General features: G+C 46.7%; 1 protein-coding gene across 4 annotated transcripts in view; it reads right to left on the bottom strand.

Annotated features, from left to right (window-relative positions):
• CACNA1G (calcium voltage-gated channel subunit alpha1 G) overlaps positions 1 to 1916 on the bottom strand; it is a 384890-nt gene extending 382974 nt beyond the window's left edge. For all 4 annotated transcript variants that reach the window (XM_082272484.1, XM_082272486.1, XM_082272485.1 and 1 more), the window contains exon 1: positions 1541 to 1916. In XM_082272484.1, the coding sequence (XP_082128610.1) occupies positions 1541 to 1706 (166 nt within the window). In that variant the 5' untranslated portion in view covers positions 1707 to 1916. The remainder of the gene's footprint in view (positions 1 to 1540) is intronic.
• Between the last annotated feature and the right edge of the window lie 19377 nt (positions 1917 to 21293).

Raw genomic sequence — 21293 nt, 5'->3', positions numbered from 1 at the left:
TTAGGCATTTTTAAAGGCACCCTTTAAAATTATGGACAATCTCGAGGCACCCTTCAAAATTATAGGCAGTCTCGAGGCATCCTTCAAAATACCGCCTGTATACAATTTTTGGGCAATTTTTAGGCATTTTTAAAGGCACCCTTTAAAATTATGGACAATCTCGAGGCACCCTTCAAAATTATAGGCAGTCTCGAGGCACCCTTCAAAATTATAGGCAGTCTCGAGGCACCCTTCAAAATTATAGGCAGTCTCGAGGCATCCTTCAAAATACCTCCTGTATACAATTTTTGGGAAATTTTTAGGCATTTTTAAAGGCACCCTTTAAAATTATGGACAATCTCGAGGCACCCTTCAAAATTATAGGCAGTCTCGAGGCATCCTTCAAAATACCGCCTGTATACAATTTTTGGGCAATTTTTAGGCATTTTTAAAGGCACCCTTTAAAATTATGGACAATCTCGAGGCACCCTTCAAAATTATAGGCAGTCTCGAGGCACCCTTCAAAATTATAGGCAGTCTCGAGGCACCCCCCTTCAAAATTATAGGCAGTCTCGAGGCATCCTTCAAAATACCGCCTGTATACAATTTTTGGGCAATTTTTAGGCATTTTTAAAGGCACCCTTTAAAATTATGGACAATCTCGAAGCACCCTTCAAAATTATAGGCAATCTCGAGGCACCCTTCAAAATACCGCCTGTATACAATTTTTGGGCAATTTTTAAAGGCACCCTTTAAAATTATAGACAATCTCGAGGCACCCTTCAAAATTATGGACAATCTGGAGGCACCCTTCTAAATTATAGGCAGTCTCTAGGCATCAGGCTTCATCTACCCACCGCCTGTATACAATTTTTGGGCAATATTTAGGCATTTTTAAAGGCACCCTTTAAAATTATGGACAATCTCGATGCACCCTTCAAATAGGCAGTCTTGAGGCACCCTTCAAAATTATAGGCAGTCTCGAGGCACCCTTCAAAATACCCCCTGTTTACAATTTTTTGGCAATTTTAAAGGCATTTTTAAAGGCACCCTTTAAAATTATGGACAATCTCGAGGCACCCTTCAAAATTATAGGCAGTCTCGAGGCACCCTTCAAAATTATAGACAATCTCGAGGCACCCTTCAAAATACCGCCTGTATACAATTTTTGGGCAATTTTTAGGCATTTTTAAAGGCACCCTTTAAAATTATGGACAATCTCGAGGCACCCTTCAAAATACCGCCTGTATACAATTTTTGGGCAATTTTTAGGCATTTTGCCAAGGCACCCCTGAAGAAACCTCAAGGCACCCCCAGGGGCCTGGGCACCCTGGTTGAAAAAGGCTGCCGTAGACAGTGCAGGAGCATTGTTACAGGCTGAATCACAAAGCAGCAATGCAATGCAAGAATACATAAAGATATATACGTATATATACCTGTATTAACCCAATACACCAGCTGTGGCCGAAATGAAGACACTTGCCAAAATAGCTGTCATCGGCGGACCTTGCCCCTTTCCCCTCCCCCCCAACGCCTTACCTGGGCTGATTGAAAGGATATGGATTACACACTATCCTCAGGCACCAGCTCCTGGGTCTGCTCTCTTGGCTCAGGTAGAAGAATACCACTGGAGCAATGGTGGGATAGGGCAGCCCATCTACCTCTGCCTCCGTCGTCTTGCTGTCTTTGGAAGGATCCTGCTCCTGGACTTTGGCTTCTCCGGCCATGCTGCTCCTCCAACCTGGTCCCAAAGTCACCAAGGGTAGGGGGCCTCCTCTTCTTTTACTGTTGGGAGCGATGCTTCATCCAAGGGTCCAGCCTCTTCCACCCAGCCTGAAGGGGCATCCAGAAGGCAAATTGGGTCTTCGAGGTGCTCCAACATAGGTGGGCAAAGTTCAGGGGGGCTTCGGTCTCACCTGTCCAGAGGTTTCATAGCCTCAGCCTTCGGAGGCTTCTAGTCTAAGGTTCCCATTGGTTGGATGACCCTTACCTGATCTCTCCTGGACCTGGACCATGGAAGGTGGCCTCAACCTTCCACCTCTGGTCTGGTGATGGAGCTTTCCTACCTCTCACCTGTATGTCTCCTCTTCCATCACCATCCCTCCCACCTCCCCATCCCTGGACCGCTCTTCTCTTCTCTCCTTCCCTCCTCCTCCTCCTCTTCTATCCGTCTTTCCTTGCCTCTTGATGGCTCCAGCAGATCTTCATGCCAAGCGTCCGCCCTCTGGGCTTCTTCTTCTCCTCTCCAGATGTTGCCAGTGATCGGTGCCAGGTGATGCTTGCCCCCTCCTCCCCACCTTTTTTTTTTTAGGGCTTCTTAAAGCGATGTTCCCCTCCCCCCCGAGGGCAGGATAAAAGTCCCGGTGATGCCGGTGCCGCTCTCCCGCCGCCCGGGATGGAAGTTGTTAGGAGGACGGAGATGGCAGAGGCGAGATGCGGCGAGCCGGGGGGAAGACGCCGGAGCTCTCAGTTGGCCACAGCTGGATTCCCGGACTCCAACTTCGGCAGACGGACCCGCCCAGCGCGAGCCCAGGCGCCAATCAGAAGGCAGGCTGCGGTGGGGGGGATTGGCTGCAGGGAGGGGCGGGGGCGGGGACACATCTGGAATGAGATTAGAGCTCCGTCCAGCTTCGGTGCCAAATGCTCCAGCGGAGAATGTGGGAGGGGCGGTGGGCGGAGCCACGCAGGTAGAGATGGATGGTGGAGGCTCTGTGCGGGGGGCAGACAGAGGTGTGCTGGGAAAGTAGGGGGGGGGAGGAGACACCCCCAAACATCTCCATCTTTATATCACACTCTCCTCTCCATGTCTGTACTCTCCTCTCCCTTCTTTCTGCCTATATACCTCTCTCCTCTCCATGTCTGTATCACGCTCTCCTCTCTCCTCTCCATGTCTGTACTCTCCTCTCCCTTCTCCCTACCTATATCACACTCTCCTCTCCCTCCTCCCTGTCTATATACCACTCTCCTCTCTCCTCTTCATGTCTGTACTCTCCTCTCCCCTCTCCCTGTCTATATCACACTCTCCTCTCCATCTCTGTATCACACTCTCCTCTCTCCTCTCCATCTCTGTATCACACTCTCCTTTCTCCTCTCCATGTCTGTATCACACTCTCCTCTCCCCTCTCCCTGTCTATATCACACTCTCCTCTCCCTGTCTGTACTCTCCTCTCCCTTCTCCCTACCTATATCACACTCTCCTCTCCATGTCTGTACTCTCCTCTCCCTTCTTTCTGCCTATATACCACTCTCCTCTCCATGTCTGTACTCTCCTCTCCATGTCTGTACTCTCCTCTCCATGTCTGTACTCTCCTCTCCCTGTCTGTACTCTCCTCTCCCTTCTTCCTGTCTATATCACACTCTCCTCTCCATGTCTGTACTCTCCTCTCTCTTCTCCCTGCCTATATCACACTCTCCTCTCCCTGTCTGTACTCTCCTCTCTCTTCTCCCTGCCTATATCACACTCTCCTCTCCCTGTCTGTACTCTCCTCTCTCTTCTCCATGTCTATATCACACTCTCCTCTCCATGTCTGTACACTCCTCTCCCCTCTCCCTGCCTATATCACACTCTCCTCTCCATGTCTGTACTCTCCTCTCTCTTTTCCCTGCCTATATCACACTCTCCTCTCCATGTCTGTACTCTCCTCTCTCTTCTCCCTGCCTATATCACACTCTCCTCTCCATGTCTGTACTCTCCTCTCTCTTCTCCATGTCTATATCACACTCTGCTCTCCATGTCTGTACTCTCCTCTCTCTTCTCCCTGCCTATATCACACTCTCCTCTCCCTGTCTGTACTCTCCTCTCTCTTCTCCCTGCCTATATCACACTCTCCTCTCCATGTCTGTACTCTCCTCTCTCTTCTCCCTGCCTAAATCACACTCTCCTCTCCATGTCTGTACTCTCCTCTCTCTTCTCCCTGCCTATATCACACTCTCCTCTCCATGTCTGTACTCTCCTCTCTCTTCTCCCTGCCTATATCACACTCTCCTCTCCCTGTCTGTACTCTCCTCTCTCTTCTCCATGTCTATATTACACTCTCCTCTCCATGTCTGTACACTCCTCTCCCCTCTCCCTGCCTATATCACACTCTCCTCTCCATGTCTGTACTCTCCTCTCTCTTTTCCCTGCCTATATCACACTCTCCTCTCCATGTCTGTACTCTCCTCTCTCTTCTCCCTGCCTATATCACACTCTCCTCTCCATGTCTGTACTCTCCTCTCTCTTCTCCATGTCTATATCACACTCTCCTCTCCATGTCTGTACTCTCCTCTCTCTTCTCCCTGCCTAAATCACACTCTCCTCTCCATGTCTGTACTCTCCTCTCTCTTCTCCCTGCCTATATCACACTCTCCTCTCCATGTCTGTACTCTCCTCTCCATTCTTCCTGTCTATATCACACTCTCCTCTCCATGTCTGTACTCTCCTCTCCCTTCTTTCTGCCTATATACCACTCTCCTCTCCATCTCTGTATCACACTCTCCTCTCTCCTCTCCATGTCTGTATCACACTCTCCTCTCTCCTCTCCATGTCTGTATCACACTCTCCTCTCTCCTCTCCATGTCTGTACTCTCCTTTCCCTTCTCCATGTCTATATCACACTCTCCTCTCCATGTCTGTACTCTCCTCTCTCCTCTCCCTGCCTATATCACACTCTCCTCTCCATGTCTGTACTCTCCTCTCCCTTCTCCCTACCTATATCACACTCTCCTCTCCATGTCTGTACTCTCCTCTCCCTTCTCCCTACCTATATCACACTCTCCTCTCCCTCCTCCCTGTCTATATACCACTCTCCTCTCCCTGTCTGTACTCTCCTCTCCCTTCTCCATGTCTATATCACACTCTCCTCTCTCCTCTCCATGTCTGTACTCTCCTCTCCCCTCTCCCTGTCTATATCACACTCTCCTCTCCCTGTCTGTACTCTCCTCTCCCTTCTCCCTACCTATATCACACTCTCCTCTCCATGTCTGTACTCTCCTCTCCATGTCTGTACTCTCCTCTCCCTTCTTTCTGCCTATATACCACTCTCCTCTCTCCATGTCTGTACTCTCCTCTCCATGTCTGTACTCTCCTCTCCCTGTCTGTACTCTCCTCTCCCTTCTTCCTGTCTATATCACACTCTCCTCTCCATGTCTGTACTCTCCTCTCTCTTCTCCCTGCCTATATCACACTCTCCTCTCCATGTCTGTACTCTCCTCTCTCTTCTCCCTGCCTATATCACACTCTCCTCTCCCTGTCTGTACTCTCCTCTCTCTTCTCCATGTCTATATCACACTCTCCTCTCCATGTCTGTACACTCCTCTCCCCTCTCCCTGCCTATATCACACTCTCCTTTCCCCTCTCCCTGTCTATATCACACTCTCCTCTCCATGTCTGTACACTCCTCTCCCCTCTCCCTGCCTATATCACACTCTCCTCTCCATGTCTGTACTCTCCTCTCTCTTTTCCCTGCCTATATCACACTCTCCTCTCCATGTCTGTACTCTCCTCTCTCTTCTCCCTGCCTATATCACACTCTCCTCTCCATGTCTGTACTCTCCTCTCTCTTCTCCCTGCCTAAATCACACTCTCCTCTCCATGTCTGTACTCTCCTCTCTCTTTTCCCTGCCTATATCACACTCTCCTCTCCATGTCTGTACTCTCCTCTCTCTTCTCCCTGCCTATATCACACTCTCCTCTCCATGTCTGTACTCTCCTCTCTCCTCTCCCTGCCTATATCACACTCTCCTCTCCATGTCTGTACTCTCCTCTCCCTTCTCCCTACCTATATCACACTCTCCTCTCCATGTCTGTACTCTCCTCTCCATGTCTGTACTCTCCTCTCCCTTCTCCCTACCTATCAAAGGCGTAACTAGAGCCTTCAGGGCCCCGATGCAACAAACCATGAAGGGCCCCCCCAGATCCCTGGCCGGGGCCCTTCCCTTCAAGCCCAGGGCTCTTCCCACTAATCCTGGGGCTCTTTATTCTCGTTGCATGGCCTTTTATTACGGTCCCGCAGCAGGATCCTTTCACAAGTTCTGCAGTGGGCTCCCTTCCTGCAATCTTGGGGCCTCCCCACAGTGGTGCAATGCCAGGGCCCGGTCGCAAGTGTGACTTTTGCAATCCTGGAAGTTCACCCACTGGTTTGCTACTGGGCCCCCTGGAGCATGGGGCCCGGTAGCAATCGCAACCCCTGCAACCCCTGTAGTTACGCCCCTGCTACCTATATCACACTCTCCTCTCCCTCCTCCCTGTCTATATACCACTCTCCTCTCCCTGTCTGTACTCTCCTCTCCCTTCTCCATGTCTATATCACACTCTCCTCTCTCCTCTCCATGTCTGTACTCTCCTCTCCCCTCTCCCTGTCTATATCACACTCTCCTCTCCCTGTCTGTACTCTCCTCTCCCTTCTCCCTACCTATATCACACTCTCCTCTCCATGTCTGTACTCTCCTCTCCATGTCTGTACTCTCCTCTCCCTTCTCCCTGTCTATATCACACTCTCCTCTCCATGTCTGTACTCTCCTCTCCATGTCTGTACTCTCCTCTCCCTTCTTTCTGCCTATATACCACTCTCCTCTCCATGTCTGTACTCTCCTCTCCATGTCTGTACTCTCCTCTCCCTGTCTGTACTCTCCTCTCCCTTCTTCCTGTCTATATCACACTCTCCTCTCCATGTCTGTACTTTCCTCTCTCTTCTCCCTGCCTATATCACACTCTCCTCTCCCTGTCTGTACTCTCCTCTCTCTTCTCCATGTCTATATCACACTCTCCTCTCCATGTCTGTACACTCCTCTCCCCTCTCCCTGCCTATATCACACTCTCCTTTCCCCTCTCCCTGTCTATATCACACTCTCCTCTCCCTGTCTGTACTCTCCTCTCTCTTCTCCCTGCCTATATCACACTCTCCTCTCCATGTCTGTACTCTCCTCTCTCTTCTCCATGTCTATATCACACTCTGCTCTCCATGTCTGTACTCTCCTCTCTCTTCTCCCTGCCTATATCACACTCTCCTCTCCCTGTCTGTACTCTCCTCTCTCTTCTCCCTGCCTATATCACACTCTCCTCTCCATGTCTGTACTCTCCTCTCTCTTCTCCCTGCCTAAATCACACTCTCCTCTCCATGTCTGTACTCTCCTCTCTCTTCTCCCTGCCTATATCACACTCTCCTCTCCATGTCTGTACTCTCCTCTCTCTTCTCCCTGCCTATATCACACTCTCCTCTCCCTGTCTGTACTCTCCTCTCTCTTCTCCATGTCTATATTACACTCTCCTCTCCATGTCTGTACACTCCTCTCCCCTCTCCCTGCCTATATCACACTCTCCTCTCCATGTCTGTACTCTCCTCTCTCTTTTCCCTGCCTATATCACACTCTCCTCTCCATGTCTGTACTCTCCTCTCTCTTCTCCCTGCCTATATCACACTCTCCTCTCCATGTCTGTACTCTCCTCTCTCTTCTCCATGTCTATATCACACTCTCCTCTCCATGTCTGTACTCTCCTCTCTCTTCTCCCTGCCTAAATCACACTCTCCTCTCCATGTCTGTACTCTCCTCTCTCTTCTCCCTGCCTATATCACACTCTCCTCTCCATGTCTGTACTCTCCTCTCCATTCTTCCTGTCTATATCACACTCTCCTCTCCATGTCTGTACTCTCCTCTCCCTTCTTTCTGCCTATATACCACTCTCCTCTCCATCTCTGTATCACACTCTCCTCTCTCCTCTCCATGTCTGTATCACACTCTCCTCTCTCCTCTCCATGTCTGTATCACACTCTCCTCTCTCCTCTCCATGTCTGTACTCTCCTTTCCCTTCTCCATGTCTATATCACACTCTCCTCTCCATGTCTGTACTCTCCTCTCTCCTCTCCCTGCCTATATCACACTCTCCTCTCCATGTCTGTACTCTCCTCTCCCTTCTCCCTACCTATATCACACTCTCCTCTCCATGTCTGTACTCTCCTCTCCCTTCTCCCTACCTATATCACACTCTCCTCTCCCTCCTCCCTGTCTATATACCACTCTCCTCTCCCTGTCTGTACTCTCCTCTCCCTTCTCCATGTCTATATCACACTCTCCTCTCTCCTCTCCATGTCTGTACTCTCCTCTCCCCTCTCCCTGTCTATATCACACTCTCCTCTCCCTGTCTGTACTCTCCTCTCCCTTCTCCCTACCTATATCACACTCTCCTCTCCATGTCTGTACTCTCCTCTCCATGTCTGTACTCTCCTCTCCCTTCTTTCTGCCTATATACCACTCTCCTCTCTCCATGTCTGTACTCTCCTCTCCATGTCTGTACTCTCCTCTCCCTGTCTGTACTCTCCTCTCCCTTCTTCCTGTCTATATCACACTCTCCTCTCCATGTCTGTACTCTCCTCTCTCTTCTCCCTGCCTATATCACACTCTCCTCTCCATGTCTGTACTCTCCTCTCTCTTCTCCCTGCCTATATCACACTCTCCTCTCCCTGTCTGTACTCTCCTCTCTCTTCTCCATGTCTATATCACACTCTCCTCTCCATGTCTGTACACTCCTCTCCCCTCTCCCTGCCTATATCACACTCTCCTTTCCCCTCTCCCTGTCTATATCACACTCTCCTCTCCATGTCTGTACACTCCTCTCCCCTCTCCCTGCCTATATCACACTCTCCTCTCCATGTCTGTACTCTCCTCTCTCTTTTCCCTGCCTATATCACACTCTCCTCTCCATGTCTGTACTCTCCTCTCTCTTCTCCCTGCCTATATCACACTCTCCTCTCCATGTCTGTACTCTCCTCTCTCTTCTCCCTGCCTAAATCACACTCTCCTCTCCATGTCTGTACTCTCCTCTCTCTTTTCCCTGCCTATATCACACTCTCCTCTCCATGTCTGTACTCTCCTCTCTCTTCTCCCTGCCTATATCACACTCTCCTCTCCATGTCTGTACTCTCCTCTCTCCTCTCCCTGCCTATATCACACTCTCCTCTCCATGTCTGTACTCTCCTCTCCCTTCTCCCTACCTATATCACACTCTCCTCTCCATGTCTGTACTCTCCTCTCCATGTCTGTACTCTCCTCTCCCTTCTCCCTACCTATCAAAGGCGTAACTAGAGCCTTCAGGGCCCCGATGCAACAAACCATGAAGGGCCCCCCCAGATCCCTGGCCGGGGCCCTTCCCTTCAAGCCCAGGGCTCTTCCCACTAATCCTGGGGCTCTTTATTCTCGTTGCATGGCCTTTTATTACGGTCCCGCAGCAGGATCCTTTCACAAGTTCTGCAGTGGGCTCCCTTCCTGCAATCTTGGGGCCTCCCCACAGTGGTGCAATGCCAGGGCCCGGTCGCAAGTGTGACTTTTGCAATCCTGGAAGTTCACCCACTGGTTTGCTACTGGGCCCCCTGGAGCATGGGGCCCGGTAGCAATCGCAACCCCTGCAACCCCTGTAGTTACGCCCCTGCTACCTATATCACACTCTCCTCTCCCTCCTCCCTGTCTATATACCACTCTCCTCTCCCTGTCTGTACTCTCCTCTCCCTTCTCCATGTCTATATCACACTCTCCTCTCTCCTCTCCATGTCTGTACTCTCCTCTCCCCTCTCCCTGTCTATATCACACTCTCCTCTCCCTGTCTGTACTCTCCTCTCCCTTCTCCCTACCTATATCACACTCTCCTCTCCATGTCTGTACTCTCCTCTCCATGTCTGTACTCTCCTCTCCCTTCTCCCTGTCTATATCACACTCTCCTCTCCATGTCTGTACTCTCCTCTCCATGTCTGTACTCTCCTCTCCCTTCTTTCTGCCTATATACCACTCTCCTCTCCATGTCTGTACTCTCCTCTCCATGTCTGTACTCTCCTCTCCCTGTCTGTACTCTCCTCTCCCTTCTTCCTGTCTATATCACACTCTCCTCTCCATGTCTGTACTTTCCTCTCTCTTCTCCCTGCCTATATCACACTCTCCTCTCCCTGTCTGTACTCTCCTCTCTCTTCTCCATGTCTATATCACACTCTCCTCTCCATGTCTGTACACTCCTCTCCCCTCTCCCTGCCTATATCACACTCTCCTTTCCCCTCTCCCTGTCTATATCACACTCTCCTCTCCCTGTCTGTACTCTCCTCTCTCTTCTCCCTGCCTATATCACACTCTCCTCTCCCTGTCTGTACTCTCCTCTCTCTTCTCCATGTCTATATCACACTCTCCTCTCCATGTCTGTACACTCCTCTCCCCTCTCCCTGCCTATATCACACTCTCCTCTCCATGTCTGTACTCTCCTCTCTCTTTTCCCTGCCTATATCACACTCTCCTCTCCATGTCTGTACTCTCCTCTCTCTTCTCCCTGCCTATATCACACTCTCCTCTCCATGTCTGTACTCTCCTCTCTCTTCTCCCTGCCTATATCACACTCTCCTCTCCATGTCTGTACTCTCCTCTCTCTTCTTCCTATCTATATCACACTCTCCTCTCCATGTCTGTACTCTCCTCTCTCATCTCCCTGCCTATATCACACTCTCCTCTCCATGTCTGTACTCTCCTCTCTCTTCTCCCTATCTATATCACACTCTCCTCTCCATGTCTGTACTCTCCTCTCTCTTCTCCCTGCCTATATCACACTCTCCTCTCCATGTCTGTACTCTCCTCTCTCTTCTCCCTATCTATATCACACTCTCCTCTCCATGTCTGTACTCTCCTCTCTCATCTCCCTGCCTATATCACACTCTCCTCTCCATGTCTGTACTCTCCTCTCTCTTCTCCCTATCTATATCACACTCTCCTCTCCATGTCTGTACTCTCCTCTCTCTTCTCCCTGCCTATATCACACCCTCCTCTCCTCGTCTGTACTCTCCTCTCTCTTCTCCCTGTCTATATCACACCCTCCTCTCCATGCCTGTACTCTCCTCTCTCCTCTCCCTGCCTATATCACACTCTCCTCTCCCCTCTCCCTGCCTATATCACACTCTCCTCTCCATGTCTGTACACTCCTCTCCCCTCTCCCTGCCTATATCACACTCTCCTCTCCCTGTCTGTACTCTCCTCTCTCTTCTCCCTGTCTATATCACGCTCTCCTCTCCTATTCTCTCTTCTCTTCTCAGTTTTCTCCAGCTCTCCTCTCTTCCTCCCTGCCTTCACTCACATGCTTCCTCTTTCTCCCATTCTCTCCCTCTCTCTTATTTTCTGTTACTTCCTTTCCCTCTGTCCCACCCCCTCCATTCTTCTCTTCTCTCTCCTCATTACACAAAGCTCTTCTTTTCCATTCCAAATCTCCCATTCATATTGTTATCCGCTCCTTCCCCCCCCCCCCCTCCATCCTCTTCTCTGTTATTATATCGCTCTCTCTATATCTTCCTGTTAAGATATATGACATTTTGTTTATATGCCCTTATACAGCTTATCCATTGATCTACAGTGATATGAATATGTTGTCTGTTTGATAACCAGGAAGTGTTTAAATAAAGTTGCACTCACAAAAAGAAAAAAGAGAAAAAAGAGGCAGCAGAGACTGCAGTGTGTGTTCCTGAGAAAACTAAAGCATGGTGCCTGTGTGAGTTTGTCCTCCATCAAAGATCTGATATAATCCGGTTATCCTATCTCTTAAGTAAAAAATGGCAACAGGTTATGGGCCCAGGAGAGAGGGAACAAGCCGATGGAACAGGCTGCTTTTCGATGGAGATGAGAAAAATTATGAGCTGTGGGAGACAAAATTCCTAGGCCATCTGCGCTTGATGAATCTTAAAGAAACAATCCTTCAGGAACCATCAGACGAAACAGACCCTGTGCAAGACAGGAATAAGAATGAGGAAGCTTATGCTGAGTTAATACAATTCCTGGATGATAAAAGTCTATCTCTTATAATGAGAGAAGCAACTGATAATGGAAGAAAAGCGCTGAAAATCCTGAGAGATCATTATGCTGGCCAAGGTAAGCCACGTATCATAAATTTATACACAGAACTAACATCTCTTCAGAAGTCTGAATGTGAAAGTGTCACAGACTATATCATACGCACAGAAACAGCGATTACAGCACTTAGAAATGCAGGAGAGACCCTCAGTGATGGACTATTAGTGGCTATGATTCTTAAAGGCCTGCCTGAATCATTCAAACCATTTGCAATCCACATAACACAAGGTAAAGAAGATATGACGTTTACTGACTTTAAAACTCAGTTAAGGATTTTTGAGGACACTGAAAAATATCACAGCAGCACAAGCACTGATAATGTAATGAAAATCAGCACCCCTGTTGTACCAACAAGGGAGAAAGACATCATTGCCTGCTACAGTTGTCATCAGAAAGGTCACAAAGCTAATGCATGTCCATACAAAATGAATAAGAGGAAGACAAATTGGTGTAATTATTGCAAGAGCTCCACTCACAGTGAGACATTGTGCAGACGAAAGGCACGAGACAATGTAAAGCAGGTAGTGGATGATACAGAACAAACATTTGCTTTTAAAATAAGTGAAGACCAGTTAAACAATCCCAAAACAAAAAGCCTGATGGTAGATACAGGAGCAACATCGCATATTATCACAGACATCAAGAAATTTAAAAGATTTGACACCTCGTTTAAGCCAGAGAAACATTACATGGAGTTGGCAGATGGGAAAAGAACTTCCGGTGTAGCACTCAAGAGAGGCGACGCTGAGGTGTACCTAATGGACAGTAAGGGAAGACAAAGGAGGACATTGCTACAAAACGCATTGTTTATCCCCACATATCCACAAGACATTTTCTCTGTTGAAGCAGCAACAAGAAATGGGGCGTCTGTTGAATTCAGACAAGATGACAGTATTCTGATCCATAAGAATGGTACAAAATTTGTTATAAAGAAATACAACAGGCTTTACTATTTGAACACCTATAAGGAATGCGATGACAGTTGTTACGGTTGTTATGATATTCAGACATGGCATGAAATCCTAGGTCATTGTAATTACGATGATATCTTGAAACTACAGAATCTAGTAGATGGAATGAAGATCCAAGGTAAGGTTGATAAATCCAACCTGAATTGTGAGATTTGTATCCAAGGGAAATTTGCTCAGAGTAGAAACAGGGAGCCTGACACCCGTGCAAAATACCCACTTGAACTAGTACACACAGATTTAACAGGTCCTATAGAGCCAGTTGCAAAGGACGGATTCAAATACGTCATAGGATTCACTGATGATTATTCTGGTGCAGTGTTTGTATACTTTCTGAAAAACAAGAGTGACACAGTTCTAGCCACAGAGAAGTTTATCGCTGATACTGCCCCCTATGGGATCATCAAGAGAATGAGGTCAGACAATGGTACCGAATTCACATCGAATGACTTCCAGTCACTACTCATAAAGAAGAGCATAAGACATGAGACTTCAGCACCTTATTCACCACATCAAAATGGAACAGCTGAAAGAAACTGGAGAACACTGATAGAGATGGCAAGATGTATGCTAATAGAGAGAAAAGTACCAAAAGAGTTATGGACATATGCAGTGATGACAGCAGCTATGATTCGAAATAGATGTTTTAACAATCGTTTGAAGCAAACGCCATACAACATACTGACAGGGAAGAAACCAGACTTATCAAAAATGAAGATTTTTGGGTCAGAATGTTTTGCATACAAACACGATAAGAAAAAGCTGGATCCAAAATGCACAAAAGGAATTTTTGTAGGATATGACAAAAATAGTCCTTCTTACCTAGTGTATTACCCTGAAACTGGCAAAGTCTTCAAGCACAGACTAGTAAAATTCGTTGAAAAGGATGTAATCGAGAAACAAACTCAGACTGAGCTGTTGGACAATAATGATGATTTCTATGAGGAAAGGAGTGTAATTCCTGTATCAGGTCCAATGACTAATGAGACCACAGATTCTTTAGAGAAGATTGTAGAGGACAAAGATGAAGACCATGGTACAAGATACCCTACAAGAAATAGAAAAACTCCTCAGTATTTAAATGACTATGTACTAGAATCTGTTGGTGATGATCAGGTACTAATGAACATAGATTACTGCTATAGAGCACATGATGTACCTCAGACCTTCAGAGAAGCTATGGAAACACCCCAGTCACAAAGTTGGTTAAATGCAATGAAAGATGAGATGGAGTCACTAAAGGAGAATGATACCTTCAAATTGACCACACTACCAGAAGGCAAACATTCAGTGGGGAGTAGATGGGTGTATGCAATAAAAAGCAATGCAGATGGAACTGAAACATACAAAGCCAGATTTGTGGCAAAAGGCTATAATCAAGTAAAGGGAACCGACTACATGGAAACTTTTTCTCCAACTGCGAATTTTACTTCATTACGCATTTTGATGCAAATGGCAGCACAATATGATTTAATCTTGCATCAAATGGATGTGAAGACAGCTTACTTACATGCCCCAATTGATTGTGATATATATATAGACCAACCAGAAGGTTTTGAGATCAAAGATGACACAAATAAAAAGCTAGTTCTCAAACTAAAAAAGTCACTGTATGGTCTTAAGCAATCGGGAAGAAACTGGAACAAGATGCTACATGATTATCTATGTTCAAATGCATTCATACAAAATTCTGTAGACCATTGTGTTTATGTCAAACAGAACAGAGATGAACAAGCAATATTACTAATATGGGTGGATGATCTCATCATTGCTGCAAGCAATGAAAAACTACTCAATGATGTGAAGTCAACACTTGCGACAAAATTCAAAATGAAGGATCTTGGAAAACTGAACTATTTTTTGGGCATTGATTTTAGACAGACTAGTGAAACGGTGAAGATGAATCAGAAGAGATACATTTTGAAAATGATAGAAAGATTTGGTATGTCAGATTGTAAACCGAGATCTACTCCTTGTGAACAAAAATTAGATTTCGACGACAAAAGTGAACTTGCAGATGTAAAAAGCTATCGGGAGATAGTAGGCAGTTTGATTTATGTGGCTACATGTACAAGACCGGATTTGAGTTGGACTATAAGCAAACTGTCACAACACTTTTCACAACCAAGTGTACAACACATGATCACGGCCAAACACGTACTGAGATATTTGAAAGGAACTGTCAATTTTGGACTATGCTACAGAAAATGTAAAGAGAAGTTAAAACTAGAGGCGTATAGTGATGCCAGTTGGGCCTCAGACCAGATTGATAGGAGAAGCACAACAGGATATTGTTTTAGCCTGACTGAAAATGGACCTCTGATTTCTTGGAAATCAAAGAAACAACCAACAATTGCACTATCTTCATGTGAAGCTGAATATATAGCATTAGCTGCAACCACACAGGAGAGTCTATATCTTGCACAACTGCTGAGAGAATTGGACAGTGAATGTCAGTTTGAGCCAGTGAAGATTTTTGAAGACAATCAGAGTGCGATAGCTCTCGCAAAGAACCCAGTTTACCATCAAAGATGCAAACATATTGACATTAAATTCCATTTCCTTAGGTCTATTCTGAGTGAAGGCAAGATAGATCTTGAGTATTGTTCTACGGATAAAATGGTAGCTGATGTTATGACTAAACCAATAACAAAGTTTAAGCTTGATAGATTTGTGAGTTATATTTTTGGAGTATAGAGAGTAAAATGATGTAACTGTACTAAACTATTTTTCATAAGCAGTATAAGAGCAAGTGGGGGTGTTAAGATATATGACATTTTGTTTATATGCCCTTATACAGCTTATCCATTGATCTACAGTGATATGAATATGTTGTCTGTTTGATAACCAGGAAGTGTTTAAATAAAGTTGCACTCACAAAAAGAAAAAAGAGAAAAAAGAGGCAGCAGAGACTGCAGTGTGTGTTCCTGAGAAAACTAAAGCATGGTGCCTGTGTGAGTTTGTCCTCCATCAAAGATCTGATATAATCCGGTTATCCTATCTCTTAAGTAAAAAATGGCAACACTTCCCCTCTCTTACCCAGTGGGGTTGATATAAAACTGGTGCACACAGAATCTTATGCAGCTGTGCATGGCAGCCAATCAGCTTCCAGGTTTTCGTGCCAAAGCTTAATTAAATAAGCTAAAGTTAGAGGCTGATTGGTTACTATGCAGAGCTGCACCAGATTCTGTGTGCCCCGGTTATAGTAAATCTCCCCCATAGTCTTATTTCTCCCCCCCCCCCCTCTTTTCTCTCCTGCCTCCCAATTCCCTCAATCACTTTTCTCTCTTTCTCTTTTTTTTTTTTACCACTCTTGAACTCTCCTTTTTTCATACACTCCTTTCCTTCTCTCTGTTTTCCTCTGTCTCCTTTCTCTCTTCTCCCCCCCCCCCCTTGCTTCCCCCCTCCTTTTTCATTCTCATACTCCTCCTCCCCCCCCCCCCGAAAAAACAAAACACACTTTTTCTCCCTCTCTCCAAACTCCTTTCCCTTTTCCTCTCTCTGTCCCTTATTCTCATTCCCAGTCATATTCTTTTTCTCTCATTCCCTCCTTTATGTAGTTATCACACACTCTTCTCTCATTCTCTCTCTCCCACTCTCTCTCTTCATTTCCCCATTTCCCAAACTCTTCTTTTCTATCTTCTTCTCCCCCTTCCTTCTCTCTCTCTCCTTCCCCATTTTTTTCTCTCTTTTTCTCGCTTTCACCCCTTTTTCCCTCAATAGCACACTCTGTTCCTTTGTCTTATCTCCTTTCCCCTCTTACTCTTTTACCCATTTTTCTTCCTCTTCTCCTCTCTGCTACCCCTCTGTCCTCTTCCTTTCTCTATTTTCCTATTTTTTGCACACTCCTTTCCTTTCTTCTCTCTCTGTTCCACTCTGTTTTCTTTCTCCTTTTCTTTATCCCGTCCCTCATTCCCCTGCTCTCCATTCTCACTCTCATTATTCTCTCTATCCTTTCCTATCTCCCCTCGCTCTCCTTTTCATTCCTTCTCTCCTTTCTCCAAAGTTTATGCACTCCTTTCCATTCTTCTCTTCTCTTCTCACTCACTCCTTTATGTCTCTTTTACACTCTTATTTCTCTTTTTCTTTCTCCTCCCCTTTCTCTTTCCATTTCTTTTTTTTTTCTCCTTGATCACACACCACCTTCTCTACCTCTCTCCCCCCTCTGTCTCCTTCCCCCTCTTCCCTCTTTTTCATTCTCCTGTCCCTTCTCTATTCTTTTCTCTTCGCTCTCTCTCTTCCATTTACACACTCATTTATTTTCCTTATTTTCCTCTCTCTGTCTCCTTTCTCCCTCTCTCCTTTCCTTTACCCCCTCACAATCTTTTCTCTTTATCTCTCTCATTGTCCCCATTCTCACACTGTTCTATCCCTTACTCATCTCTTCTACCCCCCCTCCCTCCTCTCTCGCTCACACACTTCTTTTCTTTCTTCTTTTTTTCTCCTTCCCTCACCTTTCCTCCTTTCTCGCATTTACACTCCTCTCCCTCTTTTCCAATCTTTTCGCTCTCTCCTCTGTTCCGACTCCCCCTCTCTTTTTGTCTTTTTCCACCTTTCTGCAATGATCAGATATTCGTTTCTCTACTTCTCTCTCACTCTCCTACTTTCTGTCTGTCTCTCTCTTTCTTTCCCTCTCTCTCACCCTCTCCTTTTCCTTCATTTGCTTCTCCTCTTCGTCTCTTCTCTTCCCTTCCCTTCCCTTCCCTTCTCTTCTCTCCTTTCTCCCTAGATTACATACTCCTTTATCTTCTTCACTCCCTCTGCTCTCCATCCCCCCCCCTCTCTCACACTCCTTTCTCCTCTCCTCTCTCCTCCCCCTCCTCTCTCTCCTTTCCCCCTTTTCCTCACCCTTCTCTCCTCTCTTCTCCTCACCTCTCTTCTCTTCTCTCGTCTCTTCTCATCTCTTCTCTTCTCCTTTTGTCTCTTCTCTTCTCCTCTTGTCTCTTCTCCCCCCCCCCCCCCTCCTTCCCCTCCACACACACACTCCTTTCTTTTTCCCCTTTGTCTCTCTCTCCTTTTCCCCTCTCCTACACTTTTAAATCCCTTCTCCTTTCTCTTCTCCCCCCCCCCTCCTCTATCTCTCTTTTTCCCCTCTCCTTTCCTCTCCCTCACCCACCTTTCCTTTCTTTTCTCTTTTCCTCTCTCTGTCTCCTTATGCCCTCTCTCATTCTTCCCCTCCCTTGCTTCCCTTTCCTCATTTTTTTCTCTCACACTCCTCTCCCTCCCTCCCTCCCTCTCTCTCCCTCTCCCTCTCTCTCTCTCTCCCTCTCCCTCTCCCTCTCTCTCTCTCTATCTTCCCTTTTTCTCTGTCCTCTTGTTTCTCCTTCCTCTCACTCCCCTACCTATCCCTGATGACTTACCATATCTTTCTTTTTTATTTGACATGAAATTTAATCAGGATTCTCTCCTTTTCCGCTCTCCCACAGTCTACTCCCCTCTCTTTTCTCCCTAGATTACATACTCCTTTCCCTCTGCTCTCCTTCCCCCCTCTCTCACACTCCTTTCCCTTCTCCTTTCTCTTCCCCCTTTGTCTCCCTCTCCTTTTCCCCTCTTCTATCCTCTCCCTTACCCACCTTTCCTTCCTTTTCTCTTTTCCTCTCTCTGTCTCCTTTTGCCCTCTCTCTTTCTTCCCCCTCCCTCACTCCCCTTTCCTAATTTTTTTGCTCTCACACTCCTCTCCCTCCATTTCTCTCTCTCTCTCTCTCTCTCTCTCTCTCTCTCTCTCTCTCTCTCCTTCCATCTCTCTCTCCCTCCATCTATCTCTCTCCCTCCATCTCTCTCTCTCTCTCCTTCCATCTCTCTCTCTCTCTCTCTCCCTCCATCTCTCTCTCTCCTTCCATCTCTCTCTCTCTCTCCTTCCATCTCTCTCTCTCCTTCCATCTCTCTCTCTCTCTCTCTCTCTCTCTCTCTCTCTCTCTCTCCCTCCATCTCTCTCTCTCTCTCTCCTTCCATCTCTCTCTCTCTCCCTCCATCTCTCTCTCTCTCTCCTTCCATCTCTCTCTCCCTCCCTCCATCTCTCTCTCTCTCCCTCCCTCCATCTCTCTCTCTCCTTACATCTCTCTCTCTCTCTCCCTCCATCTCTCTCTCTCTCTCCTTCCATCTCTCTCTCTCTCTCCTTCCATCTCTCTCTCTCCTTCCATCTCTCTCTCTCTCTCTCTCTCTCTCTCTCTCTCTCTCTCTCCCTCCATCTCTCTCTCTCTCTCTCCTTCCATCTCTCTCTCTCTCCCTCCATCTCTCTCTCTCTCTCCTTCCATCTCTCTCTCTCTCCCTCCCTCCATCTCTCTCTCTCTCCCTCCCTCCATCTCTCTCTCTCCTTACATCTCTCTCTCTCTCTCCTTACATCTCTCTCTCTCTCTCCCTCCATCTCTCTCTCTCTCTCCTTCCATCTCTCTCTCTCTCTCCTTCCATCTCTCTCTCTCTCTCCTTCCATCTCTCTCTCTCTCCTTCCATCTCTCTCTCCTTCCATCTCTCTCTCTCTCCCTCCATCTCTCTCTCTCTCTCCTTCCATCTCTCTCTCCTTCCATCTCTCTCTCTCTCCCTCCATCTCTCTCCCTCTCCTTCCATCTCTCTCTCTCTCTCTCCCTCCCTCCATCTCTCTCTCTCTCCCCTTTTTCTCTGTCCTCTTGTTTCTCCTTTCTCTCACTCCCCTACCTATCCCTGATGACTTACCATATCTTTCTTTTTTTATTTGACATGAAATTTAATCAGGATTCAGATGCAAGGAGCTTCACCCGCTCTATGTCTTCTCTTAGATTAGATTGAAGCATTGAAAATACTTTTGGATTGAAATGTGTGTGGACACCATGGGGCTCGGAGGTGCCGGTAGAGCGCAGCGACTATGCAAATCCTCCGTACACAATAGCAGCCGATGATAGGCACACTTGTGTTTAGGCTTCTGCCATGGCATCAAGCAATGGGCACCCTGCCCTAATGGACAAAATTAAAGGGTCAGTTCATCCAAAAAAGATTTCAGCTAAATCAGCTTATTATATCCATGAAAGACTTTGGAGGGTGAGAGATCTTTGCACTTGGGGTCCCGGGGTCTGCACACCTGATACAACTATAAAGACGGGTCCATTTATTTCACTGGATTTGTCGAATTAGGGTTCAATATTGAGTTGGCCCACCCTTTGCAGCTATAACAGCTTCAACTCTTCTGGGAAGGCTGTCCACAAGGTTTAGGAGTGTGTCTATGGGAATGTTTGACCATTCTTCCAGAAGCACATTTGTGAGGTCAGACACTGATGTTGGACGAGAAGATCTGGCTCGCAGTCTCCACTCTAATTCATCCCAAAGGCATTGTATCGGGTTGAGGTCAGGACTCTGTGCAGGCCAGCCAAGTTCCTCCACCCCAAACTCGCTCATCCATGTCTTAATGGACCTTGCTTTGCTTTCCAAATGGCCGCCAACATATGGGGGTCCTAGCCACCATTGAAAATTGGATCTTCACTGGTCACCAATGAAAGGGGACAGTATCCTTTTCACTGCATTACTTTTGGGGACAAGGTCATCAAGCGCCCAGGGCAAAGATGCTGTAACGGAACCTCCGACCCACACTGTACTTGTGGACTTCCGTCAGTATATGGCTTCCTTGCAGTCATGAACATAGATATAAAATCCTAGCCGCCCCCATACAAAGCTTGCCAACAACTTAGCTTGTACTGGAATCTCTCTATTGAACAGTCACACATAATTTATATACAGCATAGACCTCCCCATCCTGATCAAATTACCACACACAGGTCAGGGGTTGCCTTGTTACATTATCATATGCAGATGAAATTGCATACAGAAACAGAATTAACCTGAACTAATTATCTAGCCATCTGGACAGACCTCCCCCTCCCGATCATATTACCACACACAGGTCAGGGGTTGTCTGATTACATTATCATATGCAGATGAAATTATATACAGAAACAGATTTAACCTGAACTAATTATCTAGCCATCTGGACAGATCTCCCCCTCCCGATCATATTACCACACACAGGTCAGGGGTTACCTGATTACATTATCATATGCAGATGAAATTGTATACAGAAACAGAATTAACCTGAACTAATTATCTAGCCATCTGGACATAACAATGTGGGCTCATTAACATTTAACAATGGGACAGGCATACATAACACAATCCACATTCCACCTCAATAGATAGACAATAGGACAAGACTGCCATAACAGTCTGTCCGTCTCCTACTTTGAAGTACATGGAATACACATCTACGTATTGCTATGATTATTTAGGAGTCAGACTTCATTGCAACAACCTATAGGTCTCACGGTGTAAAGTGGGATTAAATCTTCATAGTTCTTGAGAGATATTGCTGACAAATGTTACTGTCCCACTTGAAGCAATCCAAACCATTAAGTATCTGTCTTTTACTCCAAGTGACGGTGAGTACCATCACAGATGCCAAACTGGGCCCCCCCCCCTTCCCTTAGGGTTAGGATCAGGGCACTCCCTTCCCTGCAATAAACCATTGCACCCAGGGCAGCC

This window comes from Pelophylax lessonae (assembly GCF_965119305.1).
Source record: "Pelophylax lessonae genome assembly, chromosome: 11".
Classification (NCBI taxonomy): Eukaryota; Metazoa; Chordata; class Amphibia; order Anura; family Ranidae; genus Pelophylax; species Pelophylax lessonae.
Note: the sequence above shows the minus strand (reverse complement) of the source record. Positions and strands in the feature narration are given on the sequence as shown.